The following is a 15952-nucleotide window of genomic DNA, read 5'->3' on the forward strand; positions in this document are numbered from 1 at the left end:
CCAGATTCCCTAGGTGTTGAAATGTTCAGGCCCCTTACTCTTGTCTGACATGTCAAGGCATGCTCTAAAATAAAACATTTAAATTAAGTTTAAAACTGCCAACTGACTCCCAAGCTGCATGAGATGCAGGAGGTCTATAATTAGATCTCCTGACATTTCTGCTTTTAGTTTAAAGTAGCCAGGGGCTCCAGCTTTGATTAGAGCAGTGACCCTGAGCCTCAGGCCTGAGGAAAATTTTTTTGAACTCTTTCCCCCTGTGCCATTACCCCAATCTGTACTGTCTCCTAGTTATAGATCCCCTGCATCTCACGCAACTGGATACTTAAATTGGTTTAATAGTTCTTCCTTCTCTCCGGCTAGCCTTAGCAACTACTTCATTGAGGAAGGATAGCGATCTCACTGAAGTACTATTCACAGAAATTGTTTTTTTATAAATCATTTTTATTAATTTTCCAATAAAAACAGCCAATTAACATACCTATAATCATAATATAATTAAAAACAATAAACTAAAATTAAAAAACCAAATTACAGTCCAAATTATTAATTATTAATTTTTCCTTGCTTCCCATAGTCTGGACCTCTTGAAGTATATCTCCAATATCTTTGTTCCTGCCTTCTTCTTGTTGTTCTCATATTTTCCACCTTCTGATCTTAACACTTTAAAGTTCTCCGTCCCTGGCTATGCGATTCTCAATCATGTCAGAAATCATATATCCTTTCATCCATTGAATACAGCTTTATTTGTAAATTTATATTTTTCCAACTGTCTATTTGCCAGCGCAGCAATCCAATCTTCCAATCCGGGCTGTTGTCCAAGTTTATCGTTTAGAATTTAATGACGCAGCAACTCCCATGTTGTTAAGTTATTCCAATCCGGGCTGTTGTCCAAGCCTGTTGTTTGCTGTCAAACATACTTCGTTTATATTACATTGCAATATTGCAATGTAAATGAACTATATTCCACAGATATAAGTCATTTGACAATTGATCAGCTTTCGGAGACCACACAATCCCCCCTTCTGGGCCCTAGAAGAGGGGCTGCTAGACATCCATTTAGCCTTCTCTCTCCCCCATAATGAAGAAATTCTGCAAACAGATGCACTGTATGTTATCCCAAATTATTGCCTCAGGTCACTACAAAGTCAGCCAGCAAGCATCTCCCACTCCCCTTGAAAAAGGGAGGAACTCTCATTTGTCTGTGCTGCGTCATATTAACAAGTGCCATCTTGTTTCTTCTTTTATCTTTATCAAGTCTTTCAAGTCTAAGTAAAGCTGCGCAATTGACTACTTAATTATAAATAAAAGTCCATCTGTACTTTTCAAAAAAAAAAATTAGGCTTCTTAATGAGGCTTGGCATAGAAAAACAAATGTAGGTATTGAGAAGAGAAAAAGAACGTACCGATCACCTCCATAGTCCGAGCTTAAACACCGGGGACTGTGCCATTCTGCAAGTTTTTTCTCAGTCTTCTTTGATCCAGACTATGTCTGTTTATTGTCCAAATCTAATTATTTTATCAAACAGATATTTCTAGCTATGAGAGTGGCTTCGTAGAGTGCCAGCCGTGTCGTGCTCTGGGACCCAGTGTCCTGCCACTTGCACCTTGATGCAAGCTGACAATCTCGGACAATCTGCGGGTCTACGAGACAGTCCTCCCCCACCCTGGGGAGTCTGCCAGGGCTAATTACCCCCATATCAGCCCTGAATTACTGGCATGGCTGAGGTCCGATCGTATGGGAGTCAGCCGTTTCCCACTGCCGGAAACAGGAAGCCACTATTCGCAGTAATGTTGGTGGGAAGCAATGATACTTAAACTGGTGTTTGAATGAGCTTGAACTGTATATATGTCCTCCTTGTGAATACTTGCAGAAAGTATAGTGGCACTGGTCATTTTAAAGCACTGCAACTTTTCCCACTCTGCCTTGCCATCTCTTCCTCTTTGCTAACTGCTACCTTCTCCTTCCCATCCTACAGGTGGCAGGGGGTCCATTTTCAAAGGCCCACCGCCTCCTCCCATGAGTGGCCCTGATGGTCCTCCACTTGGTGCTTTGGAAGAAATACAGCTTGGGGAAAACCAAAGGAGTGAGATTGACATCTCTGATTTGGGATCTCGGAACTATGGAGCAAGGACAGACTTCTACTGCCTGGTGACAGAGGATGATATCTAAGAGAACCTGGAACTTTCCTTGGTGAAACTGATTATCACGATGTGCCTTGACAATGACAGTCAGCTTGGTTAGTTTCTTTGATCCATTACAACCAAATTGAGTGGTGTAGGGCTCTGTCCTGGGCCCCACACTCTTCATAATATTAATCAATTCCTTAGCTGAAGGGGTGGAGGGGAATCCTTAGCACATCTATGAAGGACATGGAAATAGGAGGGATCACTAACACCTCAGAAGACAGAAATAAAATTCAACATGATCTCAATGGGATGGGAAACTAGGCTGATTAACACATGAAGTTCAAGAGAGACCAATGCAAAATTCAAATGCACAGGTTTGGGTGGTGGGAATACCTAGGTTGGCATGGCAGTAGTATACGTGAGAAGGATTTTAGCATTGTGCTTGATCACAAGCTGACTATGTATGAGTCAGTGATGTCAGATGACTGCAAAAAAAGACTAACAAGATTTTTTGCAGCATTAATAGAACCATGGTTTTCAAGTCACCAGAAGTAGAACTGTGGCAGTGGACCCAGTCACCTAGAGGCCAGGTGGTTTCCTGAGCTGGAAGTCTACATGAAGCAGCTGGACCTGAATTGATATAGCCCACAATATGGGTATCCAACTCCAGTTGATATGGGCCCCCACCTAACTTTGTCTTGTCCCCCAACACCACAACAATTTGGTGGCAGCAGCAAGAAGAAACAAAATTAAAATGGATAGTGCTTGAAGGTGACCAGCTACATACCTGTACATGCAGTGTGCGTGTATGTGTGTGCGTGTATGTGTGTGCATGGATCCATGCATACATGCATGAATTAAGGTTAGTCAAGAGTGAATGCAGCCTTTGGGCCCAAAATGTTAGCCGCTCCTTGTCTACAGTATCCTTTCCAACTCTATGGTTTTATATCACTTCAGCACTGTAATTGTTGCCGGGGGGGGGGGGAGTTCTGTTAATCCTGGAATGTGCAAGACTTTGTTAGTGCCTTATACTCTGATTATCTTTAGTTTGTATAACTACTCAGGATCAAGGGAAGTTGTTAGGAATGAATGACCCTATTGTAGGTTCTTGGGTGAAGATCTTGCGCTAGGTCACTATGCTGAAACCCCAACAACGTCTGTCAGACTCCTATGTTTTTGCTAACATCTCTGGACAGGCCTTGTTATTTCAGAAATGGGCACTGATGACTGGCCTACATGGAGGTAATAGAACAAAGGAAAATAACAGCAATTTAGTGTGGCACTGCTGAGACCCTGTTGTGGCTGGAAACGTATCAGTCAAAAGCAGTGTAATGGAGGCAATATATTGGACAAAACAGATTAGATTAGCCATTTGGTTTCCAAATGAAAATCAGATTGACAGCTGCAGCCCTTGGGTAAGTAGCACTTTCTAAGAGTTTTACAGCCTGATCCTAGCCACATTTGCTTGGAAAACTTGCCTTTAGTTAGTTAGTTAGTTAGTTAGTGAGTACAGCCTTAGCAATGCATTGTTGCCACTAAGTGCAGATCAATGCCTAGGATGGAAAGAGAAGGGCTATTGTTGATGGAACATCTGCCTGAACTTCAAGAAAAGCATAGTTTTGGGGGGAGGGAGGATTTGAAAAGTAATGATACTGAAAGTTCAGAATGAAAAGGTCAAGTTTTACTTACGTTCCAGCTAACAAAATTGTCACAGCAAGTCTTAGAAAAGGTTGGCACATGGTCCTTTGTCCTCTGCTTCTTTGTTTTCTTCTGGCAAGGCCCTGAGTAAGTCACCCACCAAAAGGCCTAATTGCAATAATGGCACCTCAAAAAGTGTTTCTTAGGCTATGTTTAGCTACTAATGTTGTTTGCTGCCTAAACAGTTCACTGGGCAGGTGTTCTTGCTTTTAAAAAATTGTATGCACACCAGAAAGTGGCTAAATAAATAAATATTTTAAGCTAGCTGTTTTGTGGCATAAGTAGTCACTGGGCTGTCAATTTCAGCCTCTAGAAAGCCGATGTCTTCAAGTTAACTGGCATGTAAGGGTTAAGCCCTGACTTGGGAAAAACTGGAGCTTCTGCATATCAGGGTTGAGTTTGTCAGGACTAAATGGGCACTACTAACTTGGTCCGGCAGCTAAAAACAATGAAGTCACAATGGAATTGACATTCTCATGGTCTTTATACGCACCAAAATTTCTTTCCCACCAAGAACGCTAGCACTGTCTAGTGACGTCCATTGGTTTCTCAATGGCATGTAAGGACACCCAGAACAGTGAGATGTGGTGCTCAATCTCGAGGCCAAACTGGAAATCTCACTTTATCTGGATACAATTCCTCTGAATAGGCTAATGACTGTTGCCCCTCACTTTCCTCCAGGCACAAAGAGGTCTAGTTTAGTGAACGTCTGCATGGGGACTCCTCTTGCTTCCAGTTCAGCTCTTTAGGTCACAGTGAAAGTGGTAGTTGTGTCCTGAGAAAAGAAATACAATGCACCATAAGGCTGCTGATAACACTTTGTTTGCACTGCTCCTAGGCTACACAGATGTGCAGGTCTGTCCCACATAGGTTGAAGGCTCATAAGCATATATACTGAAGGCATTACAGTAGATATATTCATGAACGTGTTTTGTCACGGAAGGCATATGCACTAGTGATCTTTAATAATGGGTATAGTAACTAGGAGACAGGAGGCAGCCTTATTCCTTTCAAAATCATTAGCAGGAGAGGAGACCTCTTCAGTTACACTCTAATCAACATACTTCTGAAATACTGTTTTCATTTTTAAGGGCTTTTCTGAGGTTAGTTTTTTAAAGGTTTTATCATTTTGCTATATTTGTGCTAGTCCCAATTTAGTCCCAAAATATGCCAGAAGCATATTTTATTTGCATGCAAAAAATATATATGGTATTTTTGAGGCCTGGGGATTTTGGTGTACATTGCCTAATAATAATAATGCATTAGATAACTTAATGCTGTTAAAAGCATTAGTTACCAATGTGAAAGCTGGCAAAGAGGTGGTACTATTTCATAGTGTTTTTATAGTTGTAAGTTGACAACAAAGCAAGTGTCAAAAGAATTTGAAGAGCATTTTACTAAAGAGCATTTTAAAAATCTAAAAATTAAATACATAAGAAGCAGGAAACCAGCCAATGAGGCAGTTGTATCTGTAGACAACCATGGAGTGGTAAGATTGCTAAAGAGGGGGAGAGAGAGATTGCAGAAAAGTATAATTAATTATTTGCATTGAACTAAATTACTTTTTTAGTTCATGCAGCATAAGGTATGAGGGCTAAAATTAACAATCCCTTATATCCAGTTGAAATGCACCCAGGATTCATTAAATAATAAAAATATGCAATCTATCACTATAACTGGGCTAACTAAAGGATAGCCAGTCTCTCTCTCTGTGTGTGTGTGTTTGTTTGTAGGGAAGCCCATTTAAAAGATATATATCTTCCAGTAAAAGCATTAAAAGGATGTTACGAGAATTGTTACAGCTACTGAAGACAAGCCTTTTTGAGGAACAGTCAACATGGTTTCTGAATGCAAAAAAGTCCTGTATCATAAGCCTTTTGTAGTACTTTGAGCATGCCAGCTGCCATTTTCTATGTGGATACAGGTAATCCTCTGGGCATTTTCAGTTTTTCAAGGTGTTACATATTCTTTCCCTGATATTCATTACTGTTGTGCCTTCCCTCAAAGAACCCTGGGAATTGTAGTTTTCTGATGGTGTTGAGAATTCTGGTCTAGAGCCTTTCCCCAATTCATGGAATCACAGTTCCTGGAGTTCTCTGGAGACAGAGTGATAAACCAGAGTGGTAAACTCAAAGTGTACATGTCACTGACATGTAGAATATAGCATAACAAGAAAAAATAACAGCAATAAATGGTCAAAGCCTTTATTTAGCAACATCAGTGAGTCTGCTCAGAATTAGAGTGCATGCACTGAGCATGCTCAAAAGTGTGCAAAAGATTGTCAGATTCAGGGGAAGACAAGGTTCTTAATAGTTGTACAGGAAACAGAATTTTTGCAGGTGCAACATGTCATACAGGGGTGAGAAAAGTTGTACTGGATGGAATTCCTTCTATACTGCACCACTGAGGCTGATCACCTGATGGGTCAGTAAGCCGTCTTAGCAGTTGTGGTTTATTTCTCTGTAGCAGAAGCACTGAAGCACATGTTCTTTGATGCAGCATTTAACATGCCTATCTTTCAGTGCTTCAGGTTCTCATAAAACAAACAGAAATACAGTGGTACCTCTACTTACGAATTTAATGCGTTATGAACACACATTTGTAAGTCGAAAAAATTTGTCAAGTCGAATCCCATAGGAATGCATTGGGAGAAAAAATTCGTAAGTAGAAGCAACCCTATCTAAAAAATCGTAAGTAGAAAAAATCCTATCTAAACTGCATCCAAGATGGCGGACAGAGCTCCATTCGTAAGTAGAGTTATTCGTAAGTAGAGGTACCACTGTATAATATTGAAATACTGGTATTTTTACTTCAGAAGTTAGAGAAGAGCCTAACAAACAAAGGTAGAGATGTTCTTAAGAGCTCATTTAGTTCCTAAGAGAGAATCCAAGGGCATAGTTATTACTTGCCGTGTTCATTACAATTTAAACTTTAACCAGGTCTATTTTACCAGCAAATGGGCCAAAGGCTGTGGCCATCTTCACAGAATGACTTGACATCCTATTTCTCTCCTTGTGTTCATGGCTAAGGCTTTCAATCCTGCATCCAGGGTACTCATTTGATGATTGTGCCTCTTTGTGGAGAGCAGAGGCAGGTCTTTGGCAAACAACATTAGTAGAAGCAGCAGACTGGCAAATTAGCAAGTTTTAATTACCTGCTTAACTTGCTGAGCTATGTGCATTTGTTGATACTTTTGGCTCCTCCCCTCTCCCAGACAATTGTTAAGAGATAACAGCTCTACTTCTAGGCAGCCTATCTGATGCTTGAGTGTGCATGTTCCAAAGGGATAGTTCCACAATAACATCCATCCTTACTTGGAAATTAGGGGAGCTGTTTCCTCAGTTTTTATATACAGATGATCACCTCTGAAAATAGGAATAGTGTCAGATGTTGGAAGAACTGGTGAGTGGTGCATCACTATGCACCATGCAAAGGTAGCTATTTTACTAAAACAAGATGCCAGCTGCTTAATTTACTTTCTTAAGGTGAGTTCAGCTTTTCAGTTGCACAGTTGTGATTTCCAAGGAAGCATACATAATGCTGTCAAAGTTAATGAGTTGTTAAAAGCAGAAATTTTACAAGATAATAGCCTATCCACTATACTGAGTAAAAACAAAAGCATTCTATATACAGTATGTACAGGAGAAACTTATTCCCTCTTATTGCCCCTCGAGTCCATCTTGGCTTCCTGTTGTGGCTGAGCAGAGTCTGGTCTCATATCTATGCTGGGTACAAATTTTAACAATTACAGCAGGAACGTCAGAGAGAGGATGCTGGGGTAGCTATTTTCCTCCCAAATACTGAAATCAGCTGCCATTCCAACAGCAGCTTGTCTCTAAAGTAAATGAACATGGCTAAATTAGGCCAAGTATTTTAATAGGTCTACTCTTGAGTAAAAATTAGTTGAATACCACCCATAGTATTTGCATGACTCACTTTGATAATGACAGCTTTCGAGGGCTGCTGCTGATTTATGTGAAAGGTAGTGCAGTTAACAGTGCAAACTACTCCAGTAAGAGAAACCTTCTCAATCAATGGCTTTCAGCTAGGCAGTGAAAAAAGCCTGTCAGGTTGGTGGACATGGCATGTAATGGGACTAGTACCAGATCCTACAGCCTCCAGCTTCACCATTGGACTAAACAGGTACAGTACCAGATTACAGCCATAACCATTGTGTGTCTGCCATCAGAGCCTCTGTAGTAATTTCCCCTTTAGCCAACATTCTGATGACATTCCAGTAATCTGCCATTCGACTGCAGGAAGGATGTACCCTGAGTGAAAGCTACCGTGAGTTAGTTGTTATGTAACTTCCTTCATGTAGAATACTGGCACACAAAAGACAGCTTAATTTTACTAAAACTTTAATCCGGTCATCTTGTGCCTTAACATATTCTATCCCAGCCAGTGTTCGCTCATTTGACAGGGCCTAGCACTTTAGATCAAGGCTGTTGGTTTTACCCTAGAATCAAATACAGTTCAGTGGGCCAATACCTGGCACTTTATAGCCACCAAGGCATTCCTGCCAGCATAGAGCCAAAGTAACATTTTGCACAAACCACAGCAAAGCTGGCCAGAGACCAGCCTAAGGACCTCTTTTACCCCAGCAGGTTCTAAGCCAGCCAGCACCCTTTTTGCATAATCCCACCCACCTCTTACTTTACCAGCACTATCACCCAAACAGAAACAGTACACATATACAGTATGTGTGGCTCCAGAAAAATCCTGTCTTCAGGATTCCTGCTATTGACCATACAAACTAATTAAAATGAAAGGATCCGCCACCCAATTCCACCATAAAACTATATGCCAAAGCATTCTTGCCCTACTTTTTGGCCAGTGCGAACTTTAAACATTGCATTTATCCCTCAAAATTCCATTAACAGGTTCAGTATCACCAGAAACTGGTGTCATATGTGTAGAGCTTATAGTTCTCATTAAAATTGATCCATGCCTCAAGAAAAGAAGATATCCTAGATCTTTAAAAGTGAAAAGGAAGCCCATCATTTTGGGGGTTCACAGAGGATGGTGGGGACTGGGGAGTGACCTACAAACAGCAAGACTTTTGGGAGGAAGAAGGAAGGCCCCTCAGCATCCTTCCCAAGACTGGAAGTCCTGCCATGACATGTGTTCGTGAATTTCAAATAATGACTGGGGATCCAAGGGCATCCAGTACAAGACGTGAAGGAGAAGGAGAGTCCTGAGAATTTGCCTGGATGCTGACTCACGGCTTTACAGTTAAGATTTGTTTTTATGGAGATAAGATGGCCAGCAGAAGAAGAGTTTCCAGCAGGCTTGAAAAAACAAACACTAATGAATAATGCAAAAATAAGGCACACCAGCCAAATTGGCCTGAGATCTATAAAAAGGAGGGAAGCTGCAGAGGGCAAGCTTCGTGCAGCAGCGCCACAGTCCATAATGGTGATCCACGTACAAATTTCATGAAGGGTTAGGGCTGGACAGTCCATTTCTGCATTCCCTTTTCTTTACAGGCCAACAAAGTCTTCTTTTCGATAGCCCTTCTGTAAAACACAGAAGAAGAAAAATATCACAAGGGCACATCATTCCACCCACCCAGTGCCCTATTGATATAAGACCCAAGATTCTCAAAAGAACTGTCAATCTAGAATTCATATCCCTGGTACTGGAGAAGAGAATGACCTGCAGCAGTGGGTGCCCCTTCCTCCCTCATAAGAGAAGTTTATTGTGCCTGATGGCTGAAATGGAACCCCCCCCCCACACATGAGAAATAAGGGTGATGTATTATGTTCTAATAGTGTGCTAAAATGTTCAAACATTTAAAATAAGGGGGAGCCCCCAAAACAAGTGGCACTTACCAAGCCCTTGGAGGACACACATTCCCTACACCTTAGATAAGTGCCATGATTCCTGGACTAAAACTATAGGTTAATGATCTATTTGGGGCAATATCCTCAGCTAAGGCCAAAATGGCAGCTGAACAAACAGCACATCTCTCTGTTTCCTATTCAGTACTATAGGGCTAAACCCAAAGCACAGCAAGCATCCCTTGTTAAAGTTACTGTTAATAGTGGTTCAAAATAGGGGTGTAGAACAGGTATATGTTTTCTTACCCCTCCATGACAAACTATACTTACTGAAATCCCTTCTTCCATAAAACGACTAATACAGGCATGCTGGCCTTTGTAGCTGATCATATTTAGAAGATACCTCTTCTAGAATAAGAAATCTACTCATGCATATTGCAGCACAGACACCCTATGAAGTCATTTCTCTTGTGATGTGGATGTCCAGGAGTGCAAGCTTTCACACTGCAGGACTTGAAGGGGCAACCATACTTCCCCCTCTAGACTGGGCAGGAAGTCAGTTACTTCTCTGTAAGCTCACTGAGGAGTAGAGAGAGAGAGAGCAATTGGGAGGAAGGAACATACCGTCTTATAGTCCCGATGGAGCTTGCTGTACTGCCACATGTTGGTCAGGAGGCTAGAAGCGGCTCTCGATGACTTCTCACTGTCTGAGCTGGAGAATAAAGACAGACACAACACATTGCAAACACACTTTAAGACATAGACCAGGCATCCCCAATCTTCAGCCCTCCAGATGTTTTGGACTACAATTCCCATCTTCCCCGACCACTGGTCCTGTTAGCTAGGGATCATGGGAGTTGTAGGCCAAAACATCTGGAGGGCCTGCAGTTTGGGGATGCCTGACATAGACTCTCTTCCTTCATAAACTATTGGTGGATTTTATACTAGGTTACATCATGTCTATTAGTGAATCACTGAGAATTAAGGTAACAACCCTTAGACACATAGTGAGGAATTCCACAGAATGCTAAGTGGGGTATGCACACAAGGAACAGTGTCTGCTTGTGCAGTGGGATTTAGCTACTCTTCTTCCCTCTTGTGCCCCCCTAAATCTGTTCTGGGGGGGGGCTCCCACCATCTTCCAGAGCAAATTTAAGGGCATAGAGGAAGAGAGGGGGGAGTCTTGTGCAGGTGGACCTTGATCCATGCATGCAACAACTCAGCTGAATTCCACGTACGTATGACTAAGCCCTACTAAATGTATGATACATCCAATAGGCTTGGGCTACACTTCTGGAAGAAAATTGGTCTGTTTTAACAAATGGGCATGGGCTGTAGGAACAGACTCACAGCTTTGCAAATCCGCAAACACTACCCTTAATAGAAATTTGGACAGGAGGACATACTGTTTATGCAGCAGGTGGGCTAATTTCACACCCTTGCAATTGGTATAAAGCAGCCAGATGGCCTAAAATATAACTGAATATTGAGTTTTGGGAATTCAACTGATGGTTTCAGCATATGGAATTGGAGCAGGAATCCCCAGGTCTTCCCCACCTGTCCCTTTTCTTCTTGATGTAGAATAGCTTCCGCAGGCCATCAAAATAGACAACGTCACGTGCAGCAACGGGGCTTTCCACAACCAGGTTGTTCAGTACAGCAATAATGTTGACAACCACGTCTGTTGGAGGCCACTTCTCTCCAGAGCTGCCTGGGAGCTTCTCGATCAAATGACTCACCACCTTGGTTGCTGCAAATAAAAAACAAAACTGATCAGTGATGCAGGTGACTATAGGTGAAGCCCCAAGGAATGGGACACTCCCCAGAAACACTGTGTGCATGGAGTAGGCAAGGTCATTCTGCATGGAGGACAGTGCCTCCCAGCTTTCTTCCAGGTCCTGGGATGGTGACCTTTTGCTGTATTTTCCAATTGGAATGACACTCACACATCTCATCCTTATTGCGCGCATTCCGGGAGAGATTCCGAATCAGACCCGTCAGCGAACGAAGTTGGTGATGGTCAGCTGTGCGGACTCTGTCCAGCACTGGGTTCAGGATCCTCTCTTGCTCCAAAGCCACTCTGCTGAGGACACCAGCCCACTGCAATGAAACGGGAGTCAGCAAGAGGATGAGTTGTCAGCCAAGCCAATAAACCATCTGAGCTCAAGTTGCAGATGTGGGGAGAGAGATTCCCACACTCCCTCTGGTTATTGCTGTAACATTGTTTATCAAAACCCCTTGTGTTTAAGATGCCTCCATGGAAGGTTTCCACAGCAACTTAGTGCTACAGCACAGAAAGCATCAAGTTCTTCTTCAGGGGTGAGGGGAAAAGAGAACGGGAAGCTTTCTTCCCAACTGTGAATTGGGGAGAGCTGGTTATGGCAAATTACAGAACTGGTACTGATATTTGGCTATTCCTTCTCCTTCAAAGTACATTTAAATGTTTCCATTGGCCTACATTAGGGATTCTTAACCAAAGGTCCATGGATGGGCTTCAGGAAGTCTGTGAACAAAGTGCAAAAAAAATCCCCCCTCCATTGCAACAAAAGTTTGTGTGCATGTGTGTGTGTTTATGTGCATTTTTCTGGGATGGAAGTCTATAGCTTTCATCAAATCCTCGAAAGGGTCTGTGGGCCCAAACATGTTAAGAATTATTGACCTATATATCTACAACAAGTATTGGGACACTGCAAACAGAGAAGTCAGTCTGCCCTCCCCCTTCATCTACTCCCAGTGCTGTATGATCTATTGGTTCTTAATCTTTTCTGTCCTAGCCATGTTTGGATTCAAGCAGGTAAGGGAGGCCTTGTCACCTCTTTTCAAACTTTGCACAAGCCACCCTTCTGCTCATCATCTGTAACATGGAGGGTGAATTCTCACTGCAGTGCCTGTTCAGGTCTAAGGAAGGTAAGGCAGGCACAGCCTGCAAGGGAAGTTCCATCACAGGCACCTTCTCTTCATGTTGTTTAGGAAACCTTTAGGCTGTGGCAGTTGTTAGTATTACGGAACAGAAGCTGGGAAAATGCTCAGAGCCTGCCCCTTGAGTGTATGAGTCAATAGAATATATACAATATTCCACAATGGGTAGAAAAGTCCCATCAGTTCAACAGTTTTTAGTTTCTTGCTAGTCTTCAAAGTTTGCAATCTTAAAAAAAGAAACCCTCTAAGTGATAGACTGAGAACACATTCTTGAGCCGCCTTGACCCTGCTTAATTTCACACCATTTTATCCCAGTGTACCCAACAAGACTCTCGGTGGGATGTTTTAAGCTGTTAACCTTACCCTCCGGTCCCCTGCTGTGATGTTCTGAAGAGCCCCAGAGGCTGCCTCCGTGGTGTGCTTGTTTAGTTCACATCTCTGTAGCAGCCTGTTGTACACTCCTATAATTTGAGGGTTCCACAGCCACTCCATCCCTTTGGGATCCTTGGAGACCTCTGTGAAAGTCACAATGTCTGAGTTCATGTGGAGCTTGGGAGGGAAAGAGAGAGAATGTTCAATGACCATTCTATGGGGGTCTAGAGAACCGTTTTCTACCATATCACCCCCTTCATACCTCGCCCAGACCTCAGCTCATGCACTGTTTCCATCATGGCTATCATCCATTTCTATGGACACAGCTTCCCACGCCTTAAATCCACTTCAATCTCTTTCAGGATCTTACTTGCTTCATAATTGCTTCTCATGTGTCCGATTCACTATATCATTAATTCACTATATCATTAATTCCCAGCATTCAATGTGAAAATAACGCTCTGGAACTCCTTGGGGAGTGTCACCATCACACCCTGAAAAGCAACTTCTAGTGCTTAGATCGAGCAACAGGCATGATGAGGATCAAAGGAACAACCAATGATCTGAAAGTTCTTCCCACTCATCTTTGAAATTGGGGGTTTCACTGTAGTTACTCAGAACCAAGGAAAATGTCTTCACATTTTCAGGGATACTTTAACAAACTCTTACTTCATATTCTGAGGATGAGTGATGATCGCCAACATGATAGCACATGTTTGGGTGGAGCCCTGGCACAAATTAAGCTATGCAGACTTCAGATGCACAGACCCCCTTAATAGGCTCACTTCATTATCCTTAAGCAACATTTGCTGCCAGGCCCTTCTTTCTATCCCCCATAATAACACCATTTGCCCTCTCACCTCTCGAGCTCTCCTGCTCTGTGGGCTGAAGCATCCAACCAGCTCGCTAGTCATGGTTGGCCCCTCGCCCCTCCTTTGGCCTTCCAGTCTCTGGAGTGCAGAAGGAGGCATCTCATCATAGAGACGGTAGGAGAGGTTGCGCAGTACACAGACAGCATTCTCTACACTCTGTAGGGACAACAAAAAGTGGGGTGTGCTTTTAAACGAACCATTTACAGCAAATTTTCCAATGCAAAGTATTTCTTTTTTCCTTTTGGCAAGCCCTTAAGGAATTATGTTTTTAAGTGGTTGCCCTGGATTGTATTATAAGATACTGTTCTGTGTAGATTTCAGTATTTTATGTATTTTTGTTTGTGTTTGATTTTTCTCGTCAGCTGCCTCAGGCAAAAATTTGGAGAAGCCCCAAATGTAAAATATTATGCACACAGACACACACACACACAATTTATATTTTGCCTTTCCAGTTTTTTACTGGAAGCAGCTTACAAGAAGACTCCTCACTGGCTTTGGAGTCAGGATAAGGGATATGGTCCACATCTGTGCTTGGAGGCAGACATCTGCACTACACTTCTGCCAAGAATGAGAAAGGCTAGGAATGGAGATTCCCAGGCAGCTCTGACCCAAGGAGCAACCAAGCATATTTGATTGTAGCCCAGGCACAGAAAAATGCATTATTTTACAGTCTACAGAAAACTTATTTTACTTAGATGTATAGAAGCAGTCAAATTCAAGTCTTTTTAAATCTACAAATCACATTTTGGCTGACTTGTTGCTGGAGACACACCCTGAATTTTAATGGAAGAATTCAATATACTCTTATCTGACCACTTACAAGCTAATACGACTTTTATTCTTCCTTGTAGTTTCTTCCAAGATGCCCAATATAGCATACATGGTCTTCTGTGATGTAGGTTAGCCAAGTATCAGTGCTTGGCTGAAGATCATCCTGCGGGTTTCATTGCTTAGGGCAAATCTGAACCAAGGACATTCGAGCCCCAGTCTGATGCTCTGTTCACTACACTACACAAATAGGGGTTGCTTCACACTTTCAATTTTTGGGTGTATACCAAAAATTCCATGTGTATGTCTAAACTGAAAAGTGTAAAAACACACATTTAAAACACCCACCCACCTACGCACCATGTGATTGTGATTAGCTGTAACACAATCTGAGTATACACTTGTTGGCAGACCTTGCTTTGTCTACATGTAATGTGTGAAGTGGCTTGCCGTGTCTTTGGATTGCTTCCCAAAGTTTGTCTGAAGAGCTCATGTCAGGAAAAGTAACAAAGGAAGTTTTGACAAAGGGTGGAGAACCTTGGGTCCTCCAGAAGTTGCTGAACTACAACTCCCATCAGCCCTAGCAAGCAAGGCCAGTGATGATGACAGCTGTTGTACAGTAATATATGGGAGGAGGGGGCAAAGGTTCTCCCACCGACTTAGGGGGAGGTCTCTTACTTGAGGCAAACTATTAACCTACTCTTGGCTCTCTCAGAGAAAACATGCATGAGGCAGTCATAGCAGAGAATAATACTTTGAAACCCAGCAGCATCCATGGATAATCAATATATACGGTATTTAAATGTAAAAACGGTGGAATTGTGGGCTCCACTTTTCTCCGAAACCGCTTGACCGATTGTGTTACAATTTGGACACAACAGTCCACGTCACAATCCGAGTGTTTGCATAAGCTCAGATTGTTCACACCTCATACCTACGGTACACAGATAAAAACGTGTTTTTACACAAACAAAAACAGCGCCCTCCAGTGGCAAAATCCCTACACCTCCTCCTCCCTCCCCATGGAGACTAGCCCACACCCCACAGACCCTGCCTCTGGCATGCGCTACACCACCCAGGGAGATCCATATGCCAACCCTCTGGGTAGGCCAGCCCCACGCCGTCCCAGAGGTCTGGAAGACGGTATCAGACACAACCGACACCAACGCGATGCCTCCTCGGGAGCAATCCCACTCCCTCAGACAGCCCCGACCCCAGTGTGCCCACCTCCTTGGGAACAAGCCCCCTTCCTCTGACGCTGCCTCACCATTCAACAGACCCCAACACCACCACAACCGCCTCCTTGGGAACAAGGTCGCTCCCTCAGATGCTGCCCCACCGCCCGACGCCACCGTGGCCGCCTCCTCGGGAGCAAGACCGCTCCCGCAGGCGCTGCCACACCACCTGACAACC

At 43.0% G+C, this 15952-nt stretch overlaps 2 protein-coding genes across 6 annotated transcripts in view; one reads left to right on the forward strand and one right to left on the reverse strand.

The window, feature by feature from the left end:
- SIGIRR (single Ig and TIR domain containing) overlaps nt 1-14136 on the forward strand; it is a 44401-nt gene extending 30265 nt beyond the window's left edge. For all 5 annotated transcript variants that reach the window (XM_060276748.1, XM_060276750.1, XM_035122863.2 and 2 more), the window contains exon 11: nt 1977-14136. In XM_060276748.1, coding sequence (XP_060132731.1) covers nt 1977-2170 — 194 coding nt within the window. In that variant the 3' untranslated portion in view covers nt 2171-14136. The remainder of the gene's footprint in view (nt 1-1976) is intronic.
- The window catches only part of PKP3 (plakophilin 3), a 71627-nt gene continuing 61688 nt past the window's right edge, over nt 6014-15952 (reverse strand). Inside the window, exons 9-14 of the mRNA XM_035122844.2 lie at nt 13760-13927; nt 12891-13076; nt 11555-11708; nt 11166-11358; nt 10233-10320; nt 6014-9344 (exon numbers count right to left, since the gene is read on the reverse strand). Coding sequence (XP_034978735.1) covers nt 9309-9344; nt 10233-10320; nt 11166-11358; nt 11555-11708; nt 12891-13076; nt 13760-13927 — 825 coding nt within the window. The 3' untranslated portion in view covers nt 6014-9308. The remainder of the gene's footprint in view (nt 9345-10232; nt 10321-11165; nt 11359-11554; nt 11709-12890; nt 13077-13759; nt 13928-15952) is intronic.

Source organism: Zootoca vivipara, chromosome 1 (assembly GCF_963506605.1).
Source record: "Zootoca vivipara chromosome 1, rZooViv1.1, whole genome shotgun sequence".
In the NCBI taxonomy this organism is placed as follows: domain Eukaryota; kingdom Metazoa; phylum Chordata; class Lepidosauria; order Squamata; family Lacertidae; genus Zootoca; species Zootoca vivipara.